The sequence below is a fragment of the Bos indicus genome, chromosome 5, assembly GCF_029378745.1.
Source record: "Bos indicus isolate NIAB-ARS_2022 breed Sahiwal x Tharparkar chromosome 5, NIAB-ARS_B.indTharparkar_mat_pri_1.0, whole genome shotgun sequence".
NCBI classification, from domain to species: domain Eukaryota; kingdom Metazoa; phylum Chordata; class Mammalia; order Artiodactyla; family Bovidae; genus Bos; species Bos indicus.
Window position 1 is genome coordinate 75,840,608 of NC_091764.1, and position 25,097 is coordinate 75,865,704.

At 58.7% G+C, this 25,097-nt stretch overlaps 1 protein-coding gene across 8 annotated transcripts in view; it reads right to left on the reverse strand.

Moving 5' to 3' along the window:
* Nucleotides 1–927: 927 nt before the first annotated feature.
* ELFN2 (extracellular leucine rich repeat and fibronectin type III domain containing 2) overlaps nucleotides 928–25,097 on the reverse strand; it is a 56,834-nt gene continuing 32,664 nt past the window's right edge. For 5 of the 8 annotated variants that reach the window (XM_070789783.1, XM_070789785.1, XM_070789786.1 and 2 more), the window contains 2 exons: nucleotides 17,291–21,933; nucleotides 928–8,828 (listed from right to left, as the gene is read on the reverse strand). In XM_070789783.1, coding sequence (XP_070645884.1) covers nucleotides 5,895–8,369 — 2,475 coding nt within the window. In that variant the 5' untranslated portion in view covers nucleotides 8,370–8,828; nucleotides 17,291–21,933 and the 3' untranslated portion in view covers nucleotides 928–5,894. Of the gene's footprint in view, nucleotides 8,829–10,598; nucleotides 11,534–17,290; nucleotides 21,934–25,097 lie in introns of those variants that run through there. The other 3 variants (XM_070789784.1, XM_070789788.1, XM_070789790.1) reach the window with 2 other exon arrangements.

The following is a 25,097-nucleotide window of genomic DNA, read 5'->3' on the forward strand; positions in this document are numbered from 1 at the left end:
GTGGGGCTGCCGAATGTCTGAGTGTGGCCTCACTCATGGGGAAGAGCTCAGTCAGGGAGACCAAACTCCCTTACAGCAATCCAGGCTGAATCCAGGGGCTGCCCAGAGGCAGGGCGTTGCAGCAGTTGGAGAGCAGAGGTCTGGGAAGAGAGGTGGAGGGGCTCTGTCTACTGGGGAGACAGGGAGGCTGGGGCTTGGAGCTGGGGTCCAGGCTCCCCAACTCGCCCTTCCCAATCCAAGCTTTGGCAGCTCAGCCTGACGTCACTGGATGAATCCTGAGCTCCATGCCTGTCCAGAGAGACAAGGTGTATCTCTTGATTCCTGAGAAGGAGCAGGGGTGGTTCAGAGCTGTGGAGAAAAGGGTAGCAGACGGCTGGAAGAGGCAGGCAGCCTGGAAGTTGACCTCGGCAACCTTGGCCAGGAGAAAGGGTACTCCCACCATCCCAACCCTCTAAGGACAAAGAGCTATTAGAGGCAGGCCTATGAGAAAGTGGGGTCCTTGGCCACTCACTACAGTGCGTAACCCCCGGCAATCAGCTGAGACTGAAGTGATGCCCAATGCTCCTCCACCTCTGCAGTCTAGATCCAGTGATAACGGAGGCCAGGACACCAGGCAGGGGAGTGGGGGCACATGGCAGTGGGCTCCCACGTTTCTAGCGGGATGACACCATGCGGCCCCCAGCTGGCTAGGATTGGGGCAGGGAAAGTGACCCTTAGTTCCCAGCTGGCCCATGTGCTGTCTGGGGGACACACTTCTTTTTCCCTTGACCATGGGCGAAGACTTGCCCATTTGATAGGCCCCCTTCCTTAACCCTGCGTGTGAGGCTCTGGTGAGAAAGGGAGATGGGAACTGGCTACCAGAAACTGGAGGCGCTGGGATCCCAACTTGCAGAGGGAGGGGTCGACATTCAACAAAGACCTTGGTCCTGTTGTTTTAAATAAGAAATTTATTGCAAATATAGAAATTGATTCTCTCCATACAGGAATCTCCGAGTTGAGGAAAACAATTTCGTGCCATTCAGTTTAAAACAGGAAATAGGGAAGAGGGAGAGGCAGATATAGGGAAGAGAAAATAAATGAAGTTACCCCTCCCCCCACCCCAAAAAGAAGAAAAGGAGAGTTCAGGCCCCGCCACGGGAAGAAAGGTCCACACACAGCTGGGGTTCACAGGTTCGTAGCCCGGGGCCAGGAGCCCAGCTCTGCACGACCCAAACCAGGTGCCAAGCCGTGGGACAGGATGGATGGGCTGGTGGCTCCAGGGCCAGGGTTGAGGGGTGGGGGTGGAGGAAGCCAGGGGACAAGAGTGGACCCCCCTCGGCCCTGCCCAGCCCTGTGCTTGTTTGGCAAGGGGCAGGTAAAGGAAGGAGAGGCTGACCAGACCCTCTCAAGACCACCCCATTCCACCCCCTTTCTCTCCCTACTTCTCAGCAGCAGTGATGGATCTTAATGGGGGACTCGGTGGCAGGCATGAGAACAAGGAGTCTAACACCGGTTCTGTCCTAAGGGTGGGAGGACAGACGAGGAGCACGGCAGCTCCTAGGACCGAGGTGGCTGTGAAGCAGCGGTCTCGGCAGAGAGGAGACCAGCACTGCCCTCAGGTAAGCCCCAACCTTCACTCTGGCCTGGCGGGCAAGCTTCGGGGAGCCCCTTAAGCCCTGTGGGGCTCTCACACCCCCAGGCTTCCTCATGCCTGACCACCCATCCCAACACCTCAGAAAGAAGGCCCCAACTCCCTCCTCAGGAATGTGGTGGGATGCTGCTGAACCCTGGGGTCTTTGCAGGGAAGGGCCAGAGTAGTGGAGGTCACCGGAGGAGGTACGTGGGGGAGTCCAGCCCCTCCTAACAACCTTACTTCTCCCCCCTCCCATGTCATCCTCCCCTGGCTAGCGGGCTAGTCCTCTGGCTCTGTCGTTCAGAGCTTGGCTCCCCTGCCCTGAGGGTTCCCCTGGCCCCTCCCCACTCTATTCTCCCGATTTTTGCTTCTCTGTGCATTTTGTGGCTGTCCCTTCACTGCATGTAAGCCCCTTATAAGCCGGGACCTGTCACTCTTGTCCCCCATGTCTGGCCCCTTTCCTGGCCTTAGTATGTTTTGAGACCCTTGAAGATTTCTTTCCTTCCCCCTCCCTGTGCTTCTGCTTCCCCATCTGTTAACATGTCCAGGACAGGAGGGGTGCAGGTGGGCGACTCCTCGCTAGGAACCTCAGAGCCCTTCGACCAGGCTCAGACTCTTCTCCCTGCCTCTCTCGGATTCTGCAGACCTCCTCTCCCCAGGTGGGTCTTTCTACTCCAACCCCCACCCCCCGCCCCCGCCCCCGCCGCAGACAGTCCCTTCCCAGCCTGGACACAGGCCACCACCGTCCTCCTGCTCTGTCCCCTAGGAGGGGTCAGGGGTGAGGAGCCTCTGGGGGGCCAACACAGGCCCCTCCTATGGAGAGGAGACAAGCCTGGGACCCCCGAGGAGGTGGCCACCCCAGACTAAGCTTTCTTCCTGCCAGACCCCGACTTTTCACTTCTGGAAGGCCATTAGCTCCAACAGAAGGGTCACGGTCCCTACTGCATTCTCCAGGAGACCATGGGTGTCCCTTCCCGGGAACAGGTGCCAAGGAAGGAAGCTCCTGTGAAGGTTTATTCAAAGAGGCCAGCCAGCCTCCAGAAGGTCCAGGGTGCAGCAACCCCACTCCACTAGGCCCCCCTGTCCCCTTCCTCCCCAGGAGACCCCCACCCCCTTCCCTTCTCTCTTGGTTTCATGCCCTCCTGGCCTGCCCAGGCCATGGCACCGGGGTCCACCGTGCTCATCACCATTACAAACACAGGACCCCGGCCAGCCAGATTCCTGGACATAAATGTTCACCAGTCTTTTGTGAATATTTTGTCCTGAACAGGACACAGGACATAGATGCAGGAAAGCCTCTGGGGTGAGCAACAGTGTGTGCCCCACTCCCCAGAGCTTTGGCCTGGCCTGGGCACCCAGGAGGTCATCTTATTCTGCTTCATAGACCTGTATGCCCTGGGCTGTGAATGTGGGTTCAGCTCCTGGAGTGGAAGACCCTTGCGGTTAAGATGGGGACCTATCCTCTGAAGCCCCCCAAAGTCAGCCTATCTGAGGTTTTTATAGGTCATCTTCAGCCAAGAATGAAGGGGAATTGAGGGGAGCTCTGGCTCCTGCTGCAGGATTCCTCCCCATGGGCAGTGCTGTCCCTAGGCCAACCTCAAGGGAGGGGCTCCCCCTATGGGTTCTTCCCTCAGGGCCTCAAGCTCCCCCCTTGTAGAGCCACCCCAAGCTCGGCCTCCTGTACTCAGCAATGTGACTGACTCTCCCGGCAGGCAAATCACCAGACCCCTTCCTTTTGGGGAGCTCCCACTTCTTCATCTGCAAAATGGGAGCAAGTGGGACAGAGGAGCAGTCCCCCCAGGTGCCCTTCCCTGGGGCTGCCCTTCCCTGGCCAGGAAGAGGCTGATGGGAGGAGGGGAGGCGGCACTTGTGGGCTGGCCCTGATGTCCAGAAAAACAGGAGGTGGGTCGGAGGGTGGTGGGTGTTTTTGGTGGCACCTGTTTTGGGTCTTTTGCACAGCGGGCCCCTCCCTGGGTTTCAAGAGCTGCTTGTCAGATCACAACAGAGGGAATGTGGGAATGGGAGCGCGGCGGGGAGGGAGGGAGGGCCAGGGAGTCTGGACAAACTGGCACATACACGACAGATGTTTGCTCAGAAAAATACAGTAAAATCGTCATGCAAATATAACAGGGAATCTGCTTTCTCACATCACTGGCTTCTCTGCTTGCTTTTCTGTTTCATCAATCCAGTGTGAGGAGAGGTTGGGGGCAGGTTTTGGGGAGTTGGGAGAGGTCTGCTCTGCATGTCCATGCTGGCCCTCTCCCCTCCACTTCCCCAGGAGAACAGTCCTTTCTTTGCAAATGTCACCCCAAAAGTGAGCCCCAGGCTTGGTCTGTCCCCCAAGTGGGGCTCAGTTGAGCCCTAAGGCCCCTTTCCCCTCCACTGTCCTCCCCCAGGAAGGTCGCTGGAGCCTACCACCCAGGGAATGGCACTAGCTTTCCTGGTCAGAATCCCCTCCACAGTATAGGTCCCATCCAGCATCCACCCTCACCCCACAGTCACACCCCCAAAACTCAAGAACCCAACTGAGTGACAGGCCACAACCAGGAGTGTGAGGAGAGCCCAGTGGGCTCCTTCCACTCCTGAGGTGGGTGGGGCGCCAAGGGGCACATGGGCAGGTGGGCAAAGCTAGAGTCATCTCACTCCCCACTGGCCAACCTCCCTTCCACAGGTGCAGGGGCGCTGACTCCCACCCCTCAGCACCCTGTCAGTGTTCAAGACAGTCTCCAAGACAGTCTCAGGACCCCAGATCCGTCCCTTAGAGCTGACCCCAGGAAGCCCCCAGCTATTGAGAAAGGCAGCCACCCCATCTGGCCCTGCCTTCCCTCACCGCCCTCTGCCACCCACACTGACTGAGAGAGAACCCCCAGAAGCCCAAACGGTCCCAACTGCCAGGCTCTGGGTTGCCATGGTGACAGAGGCAGGCCAGGGAGGGGGAGGGGCCCCAGGAACCCAGCCTGCTCCTTCCCAGTAGGGGTGTGGGGGGGTGCTCACCATTTGTGCTTTGTTCGATGTTGGGTGGGTGTCAGCATGGGAGGAGCGGCCATTTCCATGAAAACATGGGGGCCTCTCAGACCAGTGGGTAAGGTGGGGATAGGTAGCCAAGAGGGTGTGAGTGGAAAAACCCCAGAAGGCCCTCCTTCCTCTGGGCAGGCTGAGATGCTGCCTGGAGAGCCCACAGCAGGGGTCTGGCAGGTGGGACGCCAGGACGTAGGGGCAGAGTCAGGAAGGCCCCCAGTGGACTCCACCCCCCCGGCTGCTCTCAGGTATCACAGTTCACCCCTGCCCTTCTGGGATGAGTAGGGGTCTTGGAGGCCCAGAGAGGCTGGGGGCCGGGGTGTAGAGGCCTGCACCTGAGATGCGGAGGCCGCTGGCCCAGCCGCTCTCCTCAGACCCCGTCGACAGCTCCCAGGCTACTTGGAAGACACTTGAAGGGGGCTGGTGGACCGTCCCATGCCTGCACCTCCCCTACGACCAGGACCTCCCACTTCTCCTGGGTGCTGGCATCAGTGGGCAGAGACCCCCCCACAGCCGCCCATGAGGAGTTCCATACTCTGGGGGCGTGGCCATGAGCCTTTCTAGAAAGGAAAAGCACCTGCCTGACCCTCAGCTCCAGGAGACCACAGCTCTGGAACAGGTAGCGAATGGACAGAGGGTGAGGGCCCCAGAAGAGCCACTGGGGGAGTGGGGGACAACACTGGGCTGGGAAACTGGGAGACTGCCTCTCACCTGCCACGTGACGCCCTTCCTCTGGGCCTCGGTCTCCCCATCCATAAAGGGAGAAAACGATGCCCAATGTCCATATGCTACTAAGTCTCCCAGTAACCTGTCCCCCATTTGGGGGACCCACTCCCTGCCCCAGGGGAGCTTGGGTCCATCTCCACCCCAGGCTCCTTTACCCCAAAACCTGTCCCTAGTCCCAGAGCCCCAGACCCCACACCCTCCTCTGGCTTCCTTGTCTGCCCCTCCCCCCTCCCCTCCGCCCCCAACCGAGCCCGCACACCCCAGCAGAGTCCCTGGGCAGCACAGTAAAGACGACTGGTTTCGGTATCAGTGTGTAAACTTTAAGGAGAACATGTCTTTGTTTTCCTGTCCGTTATTGTCGGGTGGTGGTTGTTCACAGTCAGGTGGTGGTCACGTGTGTGCGTGGGTGCGTGCGTGCGGGTGTGCGTGTGCGTCCACTCCTCGGCCCCCAGCGCGCCCGCCCGGCTGCCCCGGCCCTTCCCCGCGTGCCCCTGGCCCTCCCCCTCCAACCTCACCAGGGTCGGGGGTGGGGAGAGGGTCACAGCTTCTGCTGGGCCGAGACCCCCTTCCAGTAATCGAGGATGTCATGCAGGTCCTCGTCCTTGGCGAACTGGACCTTCTTGCGCAGGGCGTGGCCGGCGGCCATGTACACCTCCTCCCGGTGGTGCTTCTTGTAGGGCCGGAAGCGTTCCCAGATCTTGTGCGTGCTCTCGGAGGAGTACTCAGGGCTGGAGGAGTAACCTGAGTAGTAGTGTCTGGGGGAGAGCTGCGAGTAGGTGGAGTCCCGCTTGGTGCGGGTCAGCGGCTTGAGGAAGGACACGCGCTGGCTCAGGCTGTCGGTGCCCTCCTCGTAGTACAGGGCCGGGAAGCTGTGCCGGTGCTCGCTGCAGTGGTAGGCGGGCTTCACCTCCAGGTGGTGGACGGCGCCGCCACCACCACCGCTACTCCCGCTGCTGCTGGCCGGCACCAATGGGAGCCGGTCCAGCGGGCTGTTGAGGGGGCTGCCCTTCTCGATGTACTTGGAGTCGCCCTTGGCCAGCCCCGGAGTGGCCGGATGATCCGGCACATCCAGGCTGAAGACCTTGGCGCTCTTGATGGAGCCGCTGGAGGAGACGCTGCAGGTCTTACGAGCCACGGCGGCATCGGCGCTCAGCTGGCGCTGCAGCGGGTGATGAGAGCCCTCCTTATAGGGGGGAGAGAGGAAGCTGGGCCGCTCCAGCACGCCAGGAACAGGGGTGGCGGTGGAGGAGGTGGTGGAGGCCGCAGGGAGGGACTGGCACTCGAAGGCCATCTCAGGGTCCCCGCCACCACTGCCACTCCCCAGGAAAGAGGCCGAGTCCAGCTTGAGGGCATCGATGCAATTGTTAATAATCTGGTTGACCTTGTCCACCTCCTTGGCGATGGTGGAGATCTCAGCAGCCGAGCCCTGGCCGTTCTCCAGCTCAGGGAGGTCATCCTCTGGCCGCGCCAGGCCCTCGCTGCCCGTGCCCGTGCGTACCTCAATATAGTTGCCCTTGGTGGCCACCTTTGGCGTGTCCAACCCAGCCTCCAGCCCCTTGGAGGTGGTGGGCAGCTTCTCCCCGATCATGGAGGGGATGGAAGACATTCGGGACACGGGCAGCACAGGGGGCTCGCCCAGCTTCTGGGTGGCGTGGACAACGGAGCCGGCGTCCACATCCGCCCCATAGCGCATCTCCAGGATGGTTTTCTTGACCTTGACCGACTTCTGCTTCTCCTCCTGCATGCGTCGCTTGCGCAGGCAGTAGTAGACGGCTCCCAGCACGATGACCATGCCGAAGAGACAGCCCAGGATGGTCATGATGTAGTGGGTGGTGGTGGAGGTGCTGGGTGCCAGGTCGCCGGGCACTGGGTCCCTGGTGGTGAAGGTCAGGCAGGTGTGATTGAAGCGGCGGCTGTTTCGCAGTGAGGTCACGCAGAAGGTGTACTCGGTGTGCGCCCGCAGCTTGTCCAGCGTCACGATCTCCTTCTTGTTCTTGAGGGTCATGACGTCGGAGAAGTAGCTGTTGTTGTACTGGACCAGCACGTACATCTTGCTGTACGGGTGCGGGATGATGACCACCAGGGTGGCCGAGGTGAAGGTGACCTGGTGCAGCTTGATGGCCGGCCCCGCTGATGCGTCCGTGGTGGACGAGGCTGGCGGCTCCACTGACAGGATCTCGTCGGGGCTGAAGCCTGAGTTCTCGTCAGGCTCCCTCTGGGTGTCGGTGGAGTAGGGCGTGGGGTGGCTTGCAGGCCGGGCGGGCAGCGAGCCATTTCGGCACTTGGCCTGGAGCACGGTGATGGCGTTGAGGCTGTGGTAGGGCCGGGGCACCAGCAGCGGGTAGCCAGCGAACTCACGTGGCGACTCGCACTGCAGGCGGTCATAGTTCTTGGTTACATTGTTGAAGACCACGAGCCAGGCCAGGAAGCCGAAGAGGTCGCACTCGCAGTTGAAGGGGTTGCCGGCCAGCTCGCACACCATGAGGCTGGCCAGGCTGGCGAAGGTGGCGCCGTCGAGACGGCTGAGGCGGTTGGAGGACAGGTCAATGCTGATGAGGCTCGGGCACTCGGAGAAGGCGGCGGGCGTCACCACCTCGATGAGGTTGTGCTGCACGAAGAGGAACTGCAGGCGGCCCATGCCCCGCAGCATGCCCTCGGTCAGGTTGCTGAGCTTGTTGTAGCCCAGCTGCAGCACCTGCAGGCTCGACTGGCCCAGGAATGCGCCGTCCTCGATGTAGGAGATCTCGTTCTTGGTGAGGTTGAGGTCGGTGAGGTTCCCGAAGCGGTTAAGCGAGGAGTAGAGCACGGCCTTGAGTTTGTTCTCGTTGAGCCGCAGGTCATGCACAGTGCTGTTGATGTGCTGTGGGATGGTCTCGTAGGGCGGCTGGTTCTGGCTGCAGATGGCCAGCCACACGTACCCCTTGTCGCCCTCGATGAGCCAGCAGTCCGCGCGCACGGTTCCCGGCCGGCACACACACAGCAGCGCGGCCGCGCACAGCCCCAGGCGCAGCATGGCTCCGGCCACGGCCCCCTCTCAGGCCTGGCTCAGGGTGGGGGGCCGGGGCGCCGGGGGGCCTAGTGGCCAGAGGTTGGGGCCAGCAGCACAGTCCTCCCTGGGGCTGCCACCATCTTTTGGGGGACCCCCAGCTCGGGGGCCCCAGGTGAGGTGGGCACGGCCAGTGCCAACTGTCAGGGGGCCTTCTGGGGTGCTACCCACAGTCGCCGGGCACCAGAGCCAGACCAAGGCCAGGGGGGCTGCAGGCCCCACAGCCTGCTTCCCCGAGGTGTTCCTTTCCTGCCAGGAAGATGCCCAGGTTCTCGGGGCTTGACTTCCTCTGCCTCTTCCTCTTCCTCCTGGGGCTCGGGGCTCAGAATTTCAGACGACTCCCACAGGAGGCTGGAGACTGGGACTCTGAGAGGGGAGCACGAAAGATGGGGACAGGAAGGAAGAGGCGCGTCTGTCACCTGGTTCCTGAAAGGCAGCACCGAGAAGGGGTGACAGATCAGTGTGAAGGCTCAGGGCAGCCCTCTAAGCTCCAGCACAGGCCCCCAGCCCCACTCCCACCCCCTCCCAGGGCGTCCTGTGCCAGCAGCACTCTGGGTCCCTGTTACATAAAAGAAGGGAGGTGGCAGGGGGGCAAGAGGGGGAGGAGGGGGCCAGAGGACCTGGGAGGAAGGAGATCAAAGAAACAAGAGGGAGGGGGGAGGGGACAGTGTCTGAAGCCAGTAGACAAAGAAAGGAGACTGGAGACTTAACAGGGCAGGGGCAGATACACATACACGCGTCAGCATCCTCACGTCCACACTCGTCCACCTGCCGGCACAAAGACCCACATGCCCCCATGTGAATCAGAACTGCATAGCAAGCTCACATAGACAGGTGCGCACAACCACACACACACACTCACAAGCACACCTACAGTCTTGTGTACGACAACAGGCCTGTACACACATGGCCACATACCCAGGCAGCCACCCTCCAATCCAGAAAAGAATTAAGGAGCCCAGCAAATGCCTCCTCTCCTCCATGCCCAAAGATAAATAATTCATTTGTTGTGTAACTGCTCTTGTTCCAAAAATAATTCCCTTGTCTCAGCTTCCATGGGGGAGGGGGAGCAGAGCAACATGGTTGTGAGCCCCCCAGGCAGGAGGTGCACAGCGGCTGGGGTCTCCCGCAGTGGGAGGGCAGGAGATGAGCTCTTCTTACTGCAAAAGCAGAGCCGAAGGAAAGAGAGGGTGAGTCTGGGAACCCAGACACACTCCCAATAGCCCCTCCTCAAAGTGCTTTCCAGTAGGGGGCACCCCCAACCCTGATCCCACAGGGGTGCCTCAGGCAGAAGTCAGAGTCATCGGGAATGCCCAGGCATCTCCTCAGTGGCTGGAGAGTTAGAGGCCCAGAGAGGGGCAGTGACCTGCCCAGAGTCACATACTGCAGCCTGGGTCACGGCCAGGATCAAGGCTCCTGAGCCAGCAGCATTCGGGCCTGGAGCCCCATCCACCCTGCCCCATTAGTTAGATGGACTGCACCGTCTCTGAGTCTAGTCTCCACATCTGTAAAGTGCGGACCAGGCCCCTGCCGGGCCTCTGATAGGGGGAGAAGTAAAGTGAGCCATGTTGCTCATGCTTGACTTGCAGGGGGTCAGGGGAGGCTGTGCAGGGCTCTCGGCCTGCAGACCCTCAATTTCGTGAATTTCAATCTAGGGGGGACTTGCCCTGGTCTCCTAGCAAGCCAGACACGGCCTGTCACCCAGATCAGTCTCTCACACCCAGTGCTTTCCTGGCTGCGGGAACAACTCGGCCCTCCCTCCCTCCGTCCTGGGCACTGGCCAGGGATATGAAGATTAAGCCAGAGAAACCCATGTTTGGATCAAGGAAGCCAAAGACTGTTCACAAGGGCCACCTCTGCCTCCCGCTCCTCCTCCCGAAAAACTCCAGGCAAGAGAGCGCTTTAAGAAAAAGTGTGAAACCTTTGCAGTTAAAAGCAAAACCAATTTACAGCCCTGAGCCCCAGAGGGCTGGAACTGAGGAAAGGGAAGTGGAGAGGGAGAGAAGTCCCCAGAGCAGCACAGGCAGGCAGTTTTCATTGAGGTGGCAAGTGAACAGGGCATCCAGATGTCCCCTCAGATGGAAGGCTGATGCAGCATCAGAGGCTGTGATTATCACGGTTGCCACAGGGGGTCAGCCTCACACCTCCTCGACGCCCCCCCCTGCACCGCCCACCCCTCCCTGCCCCCACACCGACCGGTCCCTGGGCCAGCTCAGGCTGAGGCCGGATGGGGGCAGGGGAGGAGGTAACCACGAGGCTGCGGGTCAAGATGGGGTCCCCAGGCAGCAGAGAGCATTTTTGTCCTTGGCTCTGCCAAGCACATTCTCAGGGCTGGAGTCAGGAGACCTAGGCTCCCTTCTGACGTGGCAGCTGGCTCCCAGGGGGCCTCAGGCCAGTCCTACCCGCTGGGGCCTCAGTGCCCCTCCCCGCCAGGCAGGGAGGTTGAACCGAGGAGGCTGACTTGCCAGGTCTGTCCTGTCAGAGGACCCTCCGTCTGTGCCTCTGCCGGCTGGGAACGTCTGGGGACCGCATTTGTATGCAGGTGATGTGCAGGTGTGCGCTGGCTCAGCGCACCAGCTGTGCTGGCGTGTATGAGTAGACGTGTGTGCAGGCCAGCGTGTGCACACGCATGCCTGTGTGCACGGGTCATGTGCCCGCCTGGCCAGCTACAGGAGTGAACGGCAGAGTAAGAAGGGGCTATCTGTGAGTGGAGGGGTGGGAAGGGATGCACGTGGGGCATCTCATGGAAACGCAGGCAGGCGCCTGCCTGTATGCTGACATGTTAATAAGCATGTGTGTCCCACATGAATGTGTATGTATGCACATGCGCGACTTTAGCCGCATCAGGCACCACCTCCCACCCTCAGATCTGAGTTGCTCAAAGCGGAACCCACTCAGGCAGACCTAGCAGCTAGCAGGCAGGCAAAGCTGGCCAGACTCTTGGAAATCCCAGGCCAAGCTGAGGGTGTGGGAAGAGGCAAAGGGGAGGGGAGTGGAGTAGGCGAAGGGGCCCAGGCTTGAGGGAGGGCCAGAGCGGGATTGGGGGCTCACTAGCCCTGCCCTGCCTCCTCCCTTCCCAAACAGTCCAAGGTGTACAGTGGCACCTGTGCCCCTAGCCTAGCCCCTCTGAGTTCTGCCCACCTTGGCCCTCAAGGTGACCCCGCCCTCTCTCCTGCTCCTCCTGGTGTCCAGCTCCCCCCTCCCTCCCCCATGACTCAGAGTGGGGAGGAGGCTCCCCATTACCCTGTCCCATCGTCCCATGTGCGTCAACTGCCTGTCCCTGTCCCCGGGCTGCCTGCCCACCACCCGTCGAGGCCTGACGCAGCCAGGGAGGGGGGACGGCAAGGCCGCTAAGGCGCTGACAGCAGCACTTGGCCCCCCGCCCGGCTGCACATCCACTCGAGGTGTGGGGAGGGGTGTGCCGGCTGCTGTGCTGTCAGGCCTCGGGCTGACGGTTCTGGGGGCCGGGCCTCCCCCTGCTCCCACAGGAGTGATGCCCCAGCCCAGACACTAGTGGGAGGAACCAGGGCCCTATCCGCCTCCCCCCACCCTGCCCCACACGCCAGGGGCTGGTGAGAGAGAGAGGAAGTGAGGAGCTGCAGCCCAGAGGCGAGAGCTGAGGAGGAGGGAGAAGCCAGAATCTGGAGCCAGCTGAGCAGGGAGAGACAGAGGAATAGAGATAAATGGAGAGGGACCATGGGAGACGGAGGAATCGATCGGCAGAGAAGCACGGCGTGATGACAAATGTGGGGGGTTCGAGGGAGGGCACACAGTCCAGCTGCCCACTCCGCCCACCCACCCAGGGGCCAGGGAGACAGATGAGCACTGAAGCCACCAAGATGCTGTCTGTGACCAGCCTGGGAGGGGGGTGGGGAGCGGCCGGAAGCGGCTGTTGGAAGCAGAGGTGTTTACTGCCCAGGACGCAACCGGTGCAAAACCTGTGAGGGTATGGCCACCATGGGAAGCCAACTGTGGGCCAGTGGCCGGGCGCCAGGGCTTGTGCAGCAAAGAGTAGTGCTCCCAGCTGACCTGGACCCCTCCCCTAATGTCCCACCCTCACCCCACTCCCATAGGTGTGGGGTATTGAGTGAACTCTGGCCAGAGAGGGGGGCAGACCAGCATCTCTTCGAGGGTCTCTCTCTCCTGCCACCACAGAGATGGAACATGGCAAAATTGGGGGGCAGCATGCCATCGAGGGATCCTGGGGACCCCAGTCTAGCAGGCTACACACTGCATGATGTCCACTCCCACGTGGACACCCCTGCACAGAACGAAGAGTCGGCAAGCCCATGAGGGTCTGAGAGGAATTGAAGAGGGGCCAGGGGTCTTTGTTCAGAGCTGGGCACGGCCTCAGAACATCCAAGTCACTCTGGGCAGGGCCCTCCCCTCTCTCCAGGGCTCAGCACCCACCCTCAAGCCGTCGGTCGTCCCTATTGGATCTTGTGCCCTCCTCCTCCAGTGGCCAGGATTCAAGACCCCTCCATGGACTCAGGATCCTAGAGCCTCTGAGCAGCCGGGAAGAGGCATCCTGGCTCTGCTCAACCCCAGTCACTGTCAGAGGGGAAGCTGAGGCCAGGACTGGGGAGGGCACATCTGGCTGGTAGCAGATCCGCTCAAGACCCAGGGCTGCAGTAACAGACCCTGATACGCCAACCTCAAATCCTCTCTGGGAGCTTACTCCCCAGACATGGGCCCCGCCCCCCAGCTGCCCCAGGACACCGGGCACGGGAGAGTTTCTCTGCCTGGGAAGTGGGTTTGAACGATCCCTCCCTGCAGGGCTGCAGGGCAAGCACGCTGCCTGGTGCAGAGCAGGTGGCCTCAGAGAATGTTAGCTACCATCCTTCATGAGGCTCTTCTTATTTCCTCATAAGCCCATCAGGGTTCCCCTGGACTCAGGCTCCCTGAAGCCCTTGGTCACATCTCCCCAGACCCTTTCACTTCAGGCCGACCACCAAGCTCCCCAGTCAGAGGGGAGCCTTGACCTCTCCACCCCAGGCTGTGGGGCTGGGAGGGTCAGGGAGTCATTGGGCCACTCCTCCTGCTTGGGCTGGGCGAGAGGATGAACAGGGTAAAGGCCTGTGTGTCCCCAGGCTCAGGGCGGCTTGGGTGGGGAATGGGGGTGGGCAGAGGCCAGAAGGCAAGAGGTGGGGCCGCTGACTCCGAGACCTTGGGTCCTCTCCAGACCACAGTTTTTCCACCTGTGTGGCAAGGTGAGTGTCTCCCAGTCCCCAGGGCTCCCAACAAAACCCTAGGACTCAGTGGAGACAGACACACTCTCTCCTGGCGAATGCATAGCTCCTGCCCATAACGTCACACCCTCATGGATGTTGGTAGGGTCCCGGGAGTGGATGGGGGAGATGCCGTGCGTGTTCGACCTCCCAGGAGCGGGACGTGAGGCTTAGCCAGGGAAATCTCATTTGCAGCAGCTGATCAGCCCTGGCACGGGCTTCTCCCTGAGCTGGCTGGCCAAGGCTCCCTGAGGTGCCACTGACACTGTCCGTGTCAATGCCATTACCCAGGATTAGGAGAACCGAGGACCCCTGGGGTCCAGCCAGAACTTGAGGGGCAGGTGGCCACCTCACCTCTGCTGGAAGCATAGCACCAAACTAGGGGTCCCAGAGGTCGGCTGCCACCGCTCTGCCCTCAAGGACAAAGCCTGCCACCCCCTGGGAACTAGATACTGAGTCTTGTCACTGCCTCCACCTCACCAGGGCTCCTTGGGCAGGCTGCTCTGGGCCTTGCTTCCTCACCTGTGAAATGGGATAATTATACCTTCGCCCCTGAACTACTGTCTGGTAAATGAACCATCAGGATTTCAGGTACAAAGAGCCCCAGCTGCAGGACAGAGAGGAAAATAAAAAGCATGGATGTGGGAGGCAAAGGGTCCTGAGAGTGAATGCTGTGCTGTGTGACAAAGGGTACGTTAATTAACCTCTCCGGGCTTTAGTCCCTTTCCCATAAGAGCGACACAGCTAAACAGACTCATCTGCATCTGATATTTCACATTCCTTTAATCTCGTATTAGCCCTGCATGGTTGATGCTGTTGGCTTCATCTAACAGATGAAACACCAAGGCCCCCTCCTTCCCCAGCTTCCTCCAAAGAGCTGGGTCCATCACAGGGACTGGACATGTAGGCCATCTTGTGGGTTTCCTGCCCCTTGAGTAGACACCTCCCTCCCTACCAGGAAAGCATGTAAGAGTGGACCATCCATAAACCAAGAGAGAATTCTACATATCCATTCATCAGGAAGTACTTAGTCCAGGCCTCCAGGCCTATGCTCCTCCAGTATTCCCAGGCACATGCCCACCTCAGGGCCTTTGCACATGCTACTCTCTCTGCTTGGCATGCCCTTCCCCCAATATCCACACAACCCACTACCTCACTTCATTCAGGTCTCTGCTCAACTGCTCCCCTCAACCTTGCCCTCCCTGATACCAAATCTGAGATGATTCACTTGCTCTGGTCCCTTCAGAGCCCTCAACAATACCAGACACCATTTAGCTCCTAATCATTCCCTCCCCGCCCCCATCATAAAATCAAAGGAGGCTTTACCTTGTTCGAAACTGTAACCTCCATGCCTGGAACAGGGTCAGACATTTAGTAGGTGCCAGAACATGATGTGTGGAGTGACAGATCAGGGCTAGGGACAGGGACGAGGGACAGAAGGAGATCCTAGAGTCCCTGACACCACTGAGTCAGGACTTGAACCATCAGGGGGAGGGGTTCCACTACTGATGAGGTGTTCATGGTGTGCAGGAAATGTGCTGAGCCTTCTCTTTAGCCTCATGGCCCTGCTGATGCCTCCTATCTCTCAGATGAGGAAACAGGCTCAGAGAGGTGCCATCATCTGCCCTAGACCACATAGCCAGGAACTTGAACTGGCCTGAGCTCTTAGAATTACCAGACTTCCCAGGAACCCTACAGATATGACTTCCCCTGACTTAAACACCTCCAGGGACAGGGATCTCAGCACCCATCTGAGGCTACTGACTCCCTTCTTGAACAGCTCTGACTGTTAGAGGTTTCTTTATATTACAAAGCCAGACCTAGCTGCTGTACCTCTGTCTGCTCATTGGTCCCAGCCTGCCACTGGCCAGGCACAGCCCATCTGTAGCCACTGTGGCCAAGAGCCCTCCTCAGAGGTCCTTCTGGTATTTGTTCAACTATTATCTCATGCTTCTGCCATCCACATATCCAGCCTAAACGGCCTCAAGTCCTCTACTGCTCTTCCTACTCCATGGTGTCAAGTCCCATACCCTCGGGTCCAGCCGTGCTGGGTCATGCTTGCTGTCAAGGTCCCTCCTAAAAGGTGTCACCTAGAGCTGAGCCACAGCACCAACATGGTTGGAGTGGTGACAGGCACCAAGGGACCCTCTGCCTCACTCGCTTCGGCTCCATGCTCGTTAGAGCAGCGTGAACACGCACAGCAGTGTGTCCCCACCTTGTCCGAGATGCCAACCAAACCCTCAGGCCCCCTCGCACGTCCTGCAAGTTTGCCCCCATGCCCTCAGAACGCTGTCAGGCAGCTCCGGGAAGTATCTGTTTTGGTTTCACCCGAGGTGCCGGGTTTCCGTCCACTCCCATTCAATCATGTCTTGTTAGTCTCAGGCCTCCGTGCCAGCTGCTCCACATCTCGGGGGAGCTGGCTCCTGCCCCTGACACCGTGGCACCCGCTCCCGGCTCCGTGCCCTTGTGCGCCAGGTGAACAGGGTGTGCCGGCTGCATCCACGTCACAGGGAATCAGAGAACAGGCCCGCAGCTCAGCCCTGGGGTCGGGAGGGCACGCTGTCCAACCAGCCACACGCTCGGCCACGCTCTTCCACACCCACACAGTGTCACTGCACACCCACTGTGTGCCTGTGATGTGTGTTACTGCAGACAGACTTGCTCTACCCTCACCAGGTTTCCAACTTACCCAAAAGAGCTTAGTAAGAACACGGCCATATCAACAGCAACAGTTACGGGGTTAATTGGCTTGGCAAGGCCTTGATGCACGTGCACGCATCTCCCAAGAGGAGTAACCTCGGCCAGAGAAGGGGGCTGGGCTAGTTTGCTGTGCCACGCGCTGTTGTGACACTCAGAGGGCAGGCTCTCTGTGTCACCTTGGGCAGGTCGGCGCCTTGCCCCCTCTGGGCCTCAGTTTCCTCATCTGTTTATAGGGATAACAGCTGAGTGCTTGTGTCTCTCTGGTTTGTTGGGGCCACCCCCAGCCCTCTGTGACTGCTCACTGGGTCATCTCCCAAGAACCCCACTGGGGCCTGGGCTTCCCCTGCTCCCAGGGGTGTCGGATCTGTTGTTGGCACCAGTGCTGGGTCCAGACCTCTGTGAAAGGAGGTAGGCAGGAGGATGGAAGGGCTTTTGGGAAACCACCCAGCAGCCTGGTAGGAGAGGCCCTGACACTGGTTCTGTGGGCAACTCTTCACATGGCCCACTCCCTGGTACCCACCCGCCGACCCTAAGCAACACACCAGCCACCCCAGCCACCCCCAGGACGACTGTGTAGAGCATGTGACCCTCCTGCTCACAGCCAAGAATGACCTGTATTAAAAGTCTGTCTCCTAGTCCCACTGCAGGAGTCATCTCTGGCTTTCCCAGAATCCCCCAGGCCATTCAAGGGACTGCCTCCTCCATCTGACCTGTGACTCCCCAACTGACCCCTGCTTTCCCCCACCTGACCCTTGCCTCCCCACCTTGCCCCTCACCCGCACCTGGCCCCTGCCCTCCCCCACCTGGCCCTGCCTTCCCACGTGGTCTCTGCCGCTCATCTGGCCCCTGCCTCCCCCCACACCTGTCCTCTGCCTCCCCCATCTGCTCCCTGCTGGCCCCTTGGCCTTGGCTCCGGCACACCCCAGGCCCCGCTCAGCTGCAGCCCCGGGCACTACTCACCAGTCTCCACTGGACCCGCTCTTTCACCAGTGCCTGCGCACGCACGGCTGCCTCTGCCTGCATGGCCTCCATTCATTCATTCAATAAACATTTATGGAGCACCTACTATGTACCAGGCGCCGGCTAGGCCCACCCTCCCGGCTCTGCTCCCTCTCCAGGGCCCCAAGGGGTGAATATTTCCCTGCTTTCCAACACCCTCAGGGCTGCCCCAGGGCAGACTGGCACGGCTGGAGCCCACGGGGAGAAGCGGAGGCTCCGGGTGGCAGACAGCGCAGCCCCGGGGGGAAAATGAAAACAGAGTCCTGGGCTGACATGGGTAGGCCTAGCACTTCTCATGTGAACTCACTTAAACCTCTGCACAACCTCATGAGTCATGCTGTTATTATTCCCACTTTACAGAGGAGGAAACTGAGGTTTCACAACTGCTACAGAATGGCTTTGACCCTCCATGGCACCAGGCTCTGGGTCAAGCCATACTATGAGTTCCTGTTTCATCTGGACAATGGCTTTTTAAAAAAATTTTTAATTACTTGCCAATGTTGATAACTTGGGAGATTTTATTTTTAAAATCCCCACTTCTGGAATGACTGGAAAACCTGGAAGAACTGGCTGCCCACCTTCTACATCTCTGCGGAGACAGGGCAGATGGCACGAGCCTCCCTGGTTCTGTAGCTCTGGGACATTCTGAAGGCATAGATCTTTTTGTGGGGATGGCAGGTCTCTGATTACGAATCTGGGGCTCAAGAGTGATGTAGTTCCTTGATCCCAAAAGTCTACTTGGCCTCTGTGTCACTGATGGTACAGGACTGCCCTGACCCATCCACAACCCTTGCTCGCCTCCAAGCAGGCCCACCAGAGTGGGGACCCCAAACCAGGAGAGCACCCCCACACAGCCCCCTGACCTGCCTGTCTCCCCACGGGGTCCCTGGCTCTTCAACAACGCTGCTCGGTTTGCTAGGTCCAATTGGGGGCTTCTGCTGGGGTTTGGGAGTAACGGGCTCCCAAATACGATTCCTAGTCCATAAAACGTTGCCAGCCAGGATGGGCTGAGGCTCCCACCAAGGCTGCTGTGAACACCAGGAGGCATAAAGCCTTGGCTGCCCAAGCCACAGCCCAGAGTGGGTACCGCTGCAAAGGGCTCTGGGGCTTCTAGAATGGCCCCTTGCTCCTGCCCCTCCCCCAGAGCTTAGGTTCCCCTTGCTCTGCTTACCTGGGACTCCTGCCCACCCTCCCCATGGCCTCTCCCAGGCCACCACATGGGCCCATAGCCAGCCAGGGCCAGGCCCGTTCCAGGGTGACAGTCTATCACAATCCTGAACCAGGTGGTCGCATGGGGTACCTCTCCTAGCCCTGAGACTGGCTTCTCTGCAGGGGTGGGGGGGTACAGCTTGCAGAGGCCTGCAGCTGTGGCACCAGAGAACAAGGAAGCTCTGTTTGGGCAGGAGGAGCCCCGGAAGTGCCCAGGGGAGGGCCACCCCATGGACTGCCGGCTGCACAGAAACCACAGCCCAGGACACGTGTCCACCAAGTCTGCGTGGCCAACCCATGGAGACCGGCCCTCCTTAGTGTTCTCCTAGAAGGACAGGCCGTCTTCAACTCAAATCCTGGCCCTGCCACTGAACGAAGAGCGTGGCCCAGGCAAGCTATTTCTTTCCTCTGAGTCTCAGTCTCCTCTTCTGTAAAATGGGACTAGAAGGGCACGACCTCAGAGGGTGGGAGAACAAAGCTTCAGAGCAGGTCTGGCACATAGTAAGTGCTCACAGCTACCTCTAGAATGGGTATGATGGCCTGGCTCACAGGTGTGGCATGGTGCCTGGCACAAACAGGGTCCCTGTCACCCATCGCTGCAGCAGTGGCAGCGAGGAAGGGATGAGGCCTGGCCCTGGACAGTGTCTGCCTTCCTTCCTGTTCCTGCCCCTTCAGAGACCTGCTCCCACCCCTGCCTTTAGCCTGCTCCTCAGCCTCGGTTTCTCTCCCGTTGCCAAAGCACAATGGCTGTTATAATTAACGGATTATCTCAGTGCGACAGCTGTGGTCCTTTGAAAATTGGGTTGAATAACAAGATCCTGGCGTATGGTAATTTCTTTTCATCCCCTGCTCCCTCTTTCTCTCTCCCTCGCTTCAGCCTTGTTACGCATGCAAATGTTTCTTCCCCTTTCCCTCCTTCCCAAACACCTCCTCCTCCTTGGTGGCCCCCTCCTCCTCGGGATGGCAGTGGGGGACAGACTACAGTTCTGCTTTCTGGTGACAGCCAGGTGGGAACTGACCCTCCAGGGCCCCTCCATGCTCCTGGCGCTGGGCAGATTGCCTGACACATGTGACTTCTGTCATCTCCCGGGCAGACCTAAGTCCCTACACTGGGGGATTCGTCCTACCTGCCAGGCCACTCCTTCCTTGGGCTACTTTGCAGGGACCTTCCCTGAAATCCTGGTCCCCACTCTCTGATCTTCCCAAACCTACTTTCCCACTCCTACTGCCCAGCATCTCTGCCCCTCCCAAGGCTTCTGTTGGCAGCTTGGTTCCAACCACCATCCCCCTCCCACTGCCTTCTGGACCCCTCCCTGGCACGTGACACTCCACCTGTCCTCATCCATGACTGGACTTGCCTCCCACTGCCCGCCCACTCCCCCTCCACTGCTTCTCTCCCCTGCCCCTGAGCCAGGCAGGAGCATCCCCATGTGCCCACACCTGGGTGGTCTTGGCGTATGCCCTCCCACTGCTCCTGTCCTGCTGCAGTCTCCTTCCTCACCCAAGGTGAATTTCTCAATCTGCATGCTCAAGGGTCTCCCTGACTCCACTCTTAGCACCCCCTCCACCCAGTAGAGGAGGAGCATTCTAAAACGTACATCGGAGCATGGTGCTCCCTTGCTCAAAAGCCTTCACCGGCTCCCTTACTAATCTGGGAAATTTCCAACAAGGATCATCTGAAGCTCAGCCTCTGGGGTCTTGCGGAGCTGGTTTCCTGCCTTCCTCTCGTGCCCTCCTGCTTCCCTCCACCAATCAAAATTGTCTGGCTGGGGTCCCTCCTGTGGGTTCCCACAGCACTCTGGGCTTCTTCCATCACAACCAGAATGAAAACCGCTGCTGTGACTCCTGAGCTGAGTTCTCCAAGGAAGGGTCTGATTCTCCACTAAAGGCCAACACCGGACACCCAGTAGGTTCTGAATAAACATGTATTGATGACTGAATGAAAGAAGCCTGCTATCTCCCTTTATAGATATGAAAACTGAGGCTCAGAGTAATAACTTGCTCAAGATCACACTGTTTGTGCAAGACAAAACCAGGATTTGAACCCAGGTCTGTGATTCTAATGCCAGTCTTTCCCACTCCCTGGGGGTGGAGGGAGAGCTGTGGGGGTCAGCTTCTGCACAGATCTCAGGGGATTTGAACCTCCCTCCAGCCTCAGCTGGGTGATAAGATGGGACTCCCTGCCCATGCTGTCACTGCATGGACCTTGGACTCCCAGGGCCTCAGTCTGCTCATCTGTAAAGTGGGAAGGAGCCCTGCCTCACTCCCATCTCAGAGGATGTCTGTGGGGACAGAAGCTCAGGTCTTGGAGAGAGCCAGCCCTGCTAACATCTGAGGGTTCGCCCATCTCCAACCTCCAAACCCAACTGCACTGCCCTTGACAGGTACTTCTATGAGCTTGGGGGTTCCTAGGATGGCTGGTGTCACACAGGACAGAGATGCACCCCCCCACCAAAAAAAGTGAGAGCTAGTGGAAGAAGCATGGGAAAACTGAGGGTCAGATCATGACCTTGGGCAAAAACTTCCCTCTCTCAGCCTCAGTGTCTTTGTCTGTGAATGGGGCCCAGTAATGCCCACTTTATGGGGTTGCCATGGGAACTGATGTGTAATGTGTCCAGCACATGCAGGCACCACCGTGGTCACAGGTTCTACAGGAACATGATGGTCAAGTGTACCCAGGAGAGAGGGCAGGTGAAGGGGGCAGCATAAGGCAGGGCCACTGTTCCTGACCTCCGTCCTCAACAGCCCACAGAACAGAGCTCAAACCCCAACATGAAGCCTTGGGTCCCCCCCTCCCTCTCTAACTTCATACCCCACCACATCCCTTCTCAACCTACAGTTACAGGGATTCCCATCTGCGTGTCCCCTGGGCCTTAGCTCATGTTCTTCCTGACCCTGGGGTACCATTTCCACCTTCCCTACCCCCTTGCAGCCCAGGCCTTGTGCCTCCTCCTCCAGGAAGCCTTCAGAGATTTCTTCTCCACAGGAAGGGTGTGGGCCTCCCTATCGTGCCTTCCCCCATGCCCTGATTCCACCTTCATGGACTCCTGGAAGGATCCTAGAGATTGTCTTACCCCACCCCACCCCACCATTTGTTTTACAGATGGGGAAACTGAGGCACAGGCAAGGGACAGCAGCTCTCCAGGGATGTGCTTGTACCCAGGTATCTGCTGCTACCAAGCCTACAGGCAGCTTCTCTCCTGGAGCTGAGATGTCCTTGTTCAGACCTTGCTTGTCTTCTCCTCACCCCCCAGCTCAGAGCTACCTGAGGATGGGACTCCATCTTCCTCTCTGCGCCCCCACCCCAGTGCCTAGCCTAAGGCCTGGCGCATAGTAGGCACTCAGTAAATGTCTGTTGAATTGAATTGCGCTCAGGGCGGCCAGTCGTCTCTGCTCTGTAAGAGAAGCATAGAGTTAGTGGAGCCGTTCCCATGGCGACGGGGGTGGGAACCAAGCTGGTGGGGTGGGAGGGCAGCCTGCCCCAAGGACCCCGAGGGCCCTGGAAAGGAGAGGGTCTGGGAAGCTGGAACATTCAGACTTAGAGGAGTCTGAAATTCTGCTCCAACAGGCAGCACAGCCCTGACAAGTCATACCGCCCCTGGGGCCTCAGTGGCCTCCTCTGGCCATTGGAGAGGACACTCCAGTCCCTAGGGGCTGTGAGGACGGCTTGTGATGAGGACCAGAAGAGATGTGAGGAGGGTAAACAGTGACTCCCGCTCACACTGAGCCCTCAGTGCCTGAAATATCAAGTCAGGTGGAAATGATGGCCCATTCTACAGACGAGGAGACTGAGGCTCAGGGAGGCGGGGAGGCTTCTCCCCTGAGGCCGCACAGCCCGCGTGCTTGATCCCATGCTGTACACACAGTCTCCCTGCAGAGAAGGGAGGAAAGCAAGGCATAAAAACAAAACAAAACAAAAAAAACCCCAAAGACGCTGAACCCACCAAAAGGTGGCTGGAGCCCAGGCCTGGGCTGAAGAAAGAACTCCAGGCACAGGGCCCAGCATGAGTCCCACGGCTGTGAAGGTTTAAAGCCTTTCAGATCCAGAGGCTGCAAAGGCCTGGGCAGGCCCTGATGTTAATATAGATCAGCAGAGACTATAAATACTTGGCCAGGCCAGGTACTGCAGGGCCAAGCCCATGGAGCAGCCCAGCAGGGGCTCGAACCATGGCCCCCTCCTCCTTGGGCCTCCGTTCCCTATCTGTCAAGAGCAGGCTACAACACGATCATGACAGGTTCTTTATCCAACAACCTCGAGTTCCCTGACCCAGTCAGGCTGGCAGGGGGACCTCAGGGCCCAGGCTAGAGTCCCAGGAGGAATTAAAAAGGATGCAAGAGAGGCTGCCCTGGTCTACCTGGGACAACCAAGGGAGGGCTTGGCTGGGCCTCTGCTCCCTGGCCTGGAGCCCGGGAGAGGCAGGGAAAGGGGCCTAGGATGCCAGCCATTCACTCCTTCACTTTCTCATTCATTCCAACAGCCATTCTCTGAGGATCTCCTGCTGGGGGAGCCGAGGATTCATTGCCAAAAGGCACAGCCTCAGGTAGATGCTCCAGTGAGGAAGACGGCAAGACAAACAAGCACGGCAGTGCAGAGGCCGACCTCAGGCTCCGTGCCCCATCCCAGACTGCATCACCTGACACTAGATTCACACCTGCGTGTGTCTGGACCAGTACCTTGTCAAGGCCAAGGACGGGGAGGGCAATCTCGCTCCTGTTGTAGACACAGAGCCCAACCCGGCACCAGGAAGCACTCCATTAATATTCACAAAAGGACCGAAGAATGAAAAAATGTCTTGGAGCTTAAAAGAAAGGGCGCCCATACACAAGGCCATGGCATGGCAGGGGTGGGGTGGGGGAGCAGGAAGGAGCCCACACAATTAATACACAATTTGCCCACTTGAAGGATGGAGAAACTGAGACTGAAAGAGGCTAGGGGATGTGCCCAAGGACCTCAAAGCTACAAGAATGGCGCAGGACCCGCAGCTCCCCAGATACAAGATAGGCTGGTACATATAAATTCCAGGTACAGCTGCTTCAAGCATCAGAGGGGTAATGTTTGCAGGTCTGAGACTCCTCAAAACGCTGAGTACAGGTGAGGGTGCAGTATCCCATCTTCTCTCCAAAGCCTCAAAACAGCTCTGGGTGGCAGATAGACCCTCATACCACAGACAGAAAAACCGGGGCTCTGGGAGAGGGTGTAGGATTCCCCAACCCCAGGCCCTTCTTGGTCAGTACCTCAGTGGGACTCTCCTGCTGACTGGCGGTTCCACCTCCATCCCCTCTGAAATTCACCAGCACGGGGTGCAGACCTGGGCCCGGGCCTGAATCTGCCTCTGCCGACTGGGTGACTCGGGCAGGGACCAGCCCTCTTTGAGCCTCAGCTTTCCCAAGAGCCATCTCCTCTGCCCCACGCAGCTGCTTCAAGGAGCAGAGGAAAGAGCATGCATGGACGATCAGTCACTTCAGTCGTCTCCGACTCTTTGCGATCCTGTGAACTGTACCTGCCAGGCTCCTCTGTCCATGGGATTCTCCAGGCAAGAATACTGGAGTGAATTGCCATGCCCTCCTCCAGGGGATCTTCCCGACCCAGGGATCGAACCCTCATCTCTTGTATTTCCTGCATTAGAAAGCAGGTTCTTTACCACTAGTGCCACCTGGGAAGCCACAGAGGAAAGATCAACCCCCTTACAAACTGTAAAGTGCTAGTGATATTGAAGGGAATTTAATCACTACTGTTACACTTTCCTTCCTCAACCACTTCTCTGCCCTTCTTTCTAACAAGGCTATGACAGTTTCTATCAGATGCCCGCACTACGCCTACCTCTGGTGCTAAGGGGTTGTCATGAATTTCATCCCAAGGATCGTAGGGATCATTTACTATTTTTATGCCCATTCTGCAGATGAGGACATGGAGGTTCAGAGAAGTGATGTGACTTTCTCAAGATCACACAGCAAGAAATGAGAGCACTTAGCCATGACCCTGTACATCTGCTTTCAAGTATCTGTATATTCAGCCCTTTGGGGCCACTAGAGTCCTCCAGTTCATTAATGCCCACCTGTTCCCTGGTTTATCCAACTTCCCAGATGTATGCAATATTCATATTTCCATCAGCAGCAGCTCACGCACCCTTCTCTGAGGCCTTCGGGAGCCCCATTAATCATTCAGACACACCTGCATATTCATTAACTTACGAATTAATACAGGGCCCCTTATTACTTCGGGCCTGCTGCCTGCATTAAAGATACTTCGACTTCATTCATTATTAAACTCCTCTGATAAATGATCACATCCGTCCTTCACAGAGTGGGGCAGCGCCCAGGCCCCCAAGCTAGTAGGTCTGCACCAGCTGCTGTGTGACCTTGAGCCAGGCCCTCACCTTCTCTGGGCCTCCCGAATGTTTACCTGATAAAATGAGGCAAAGGACAGTCTCTAAACACTGCCTGGGCTTGTCGAGACTGGCCCTGTCCCATCCTTCCGCAGGCTCCTTCAACCCTTCCCTGCACTTACAAGGCTTTCCTGGGCTCACACGACCCTTTGTTCTCCATAAAACAGGAGCCA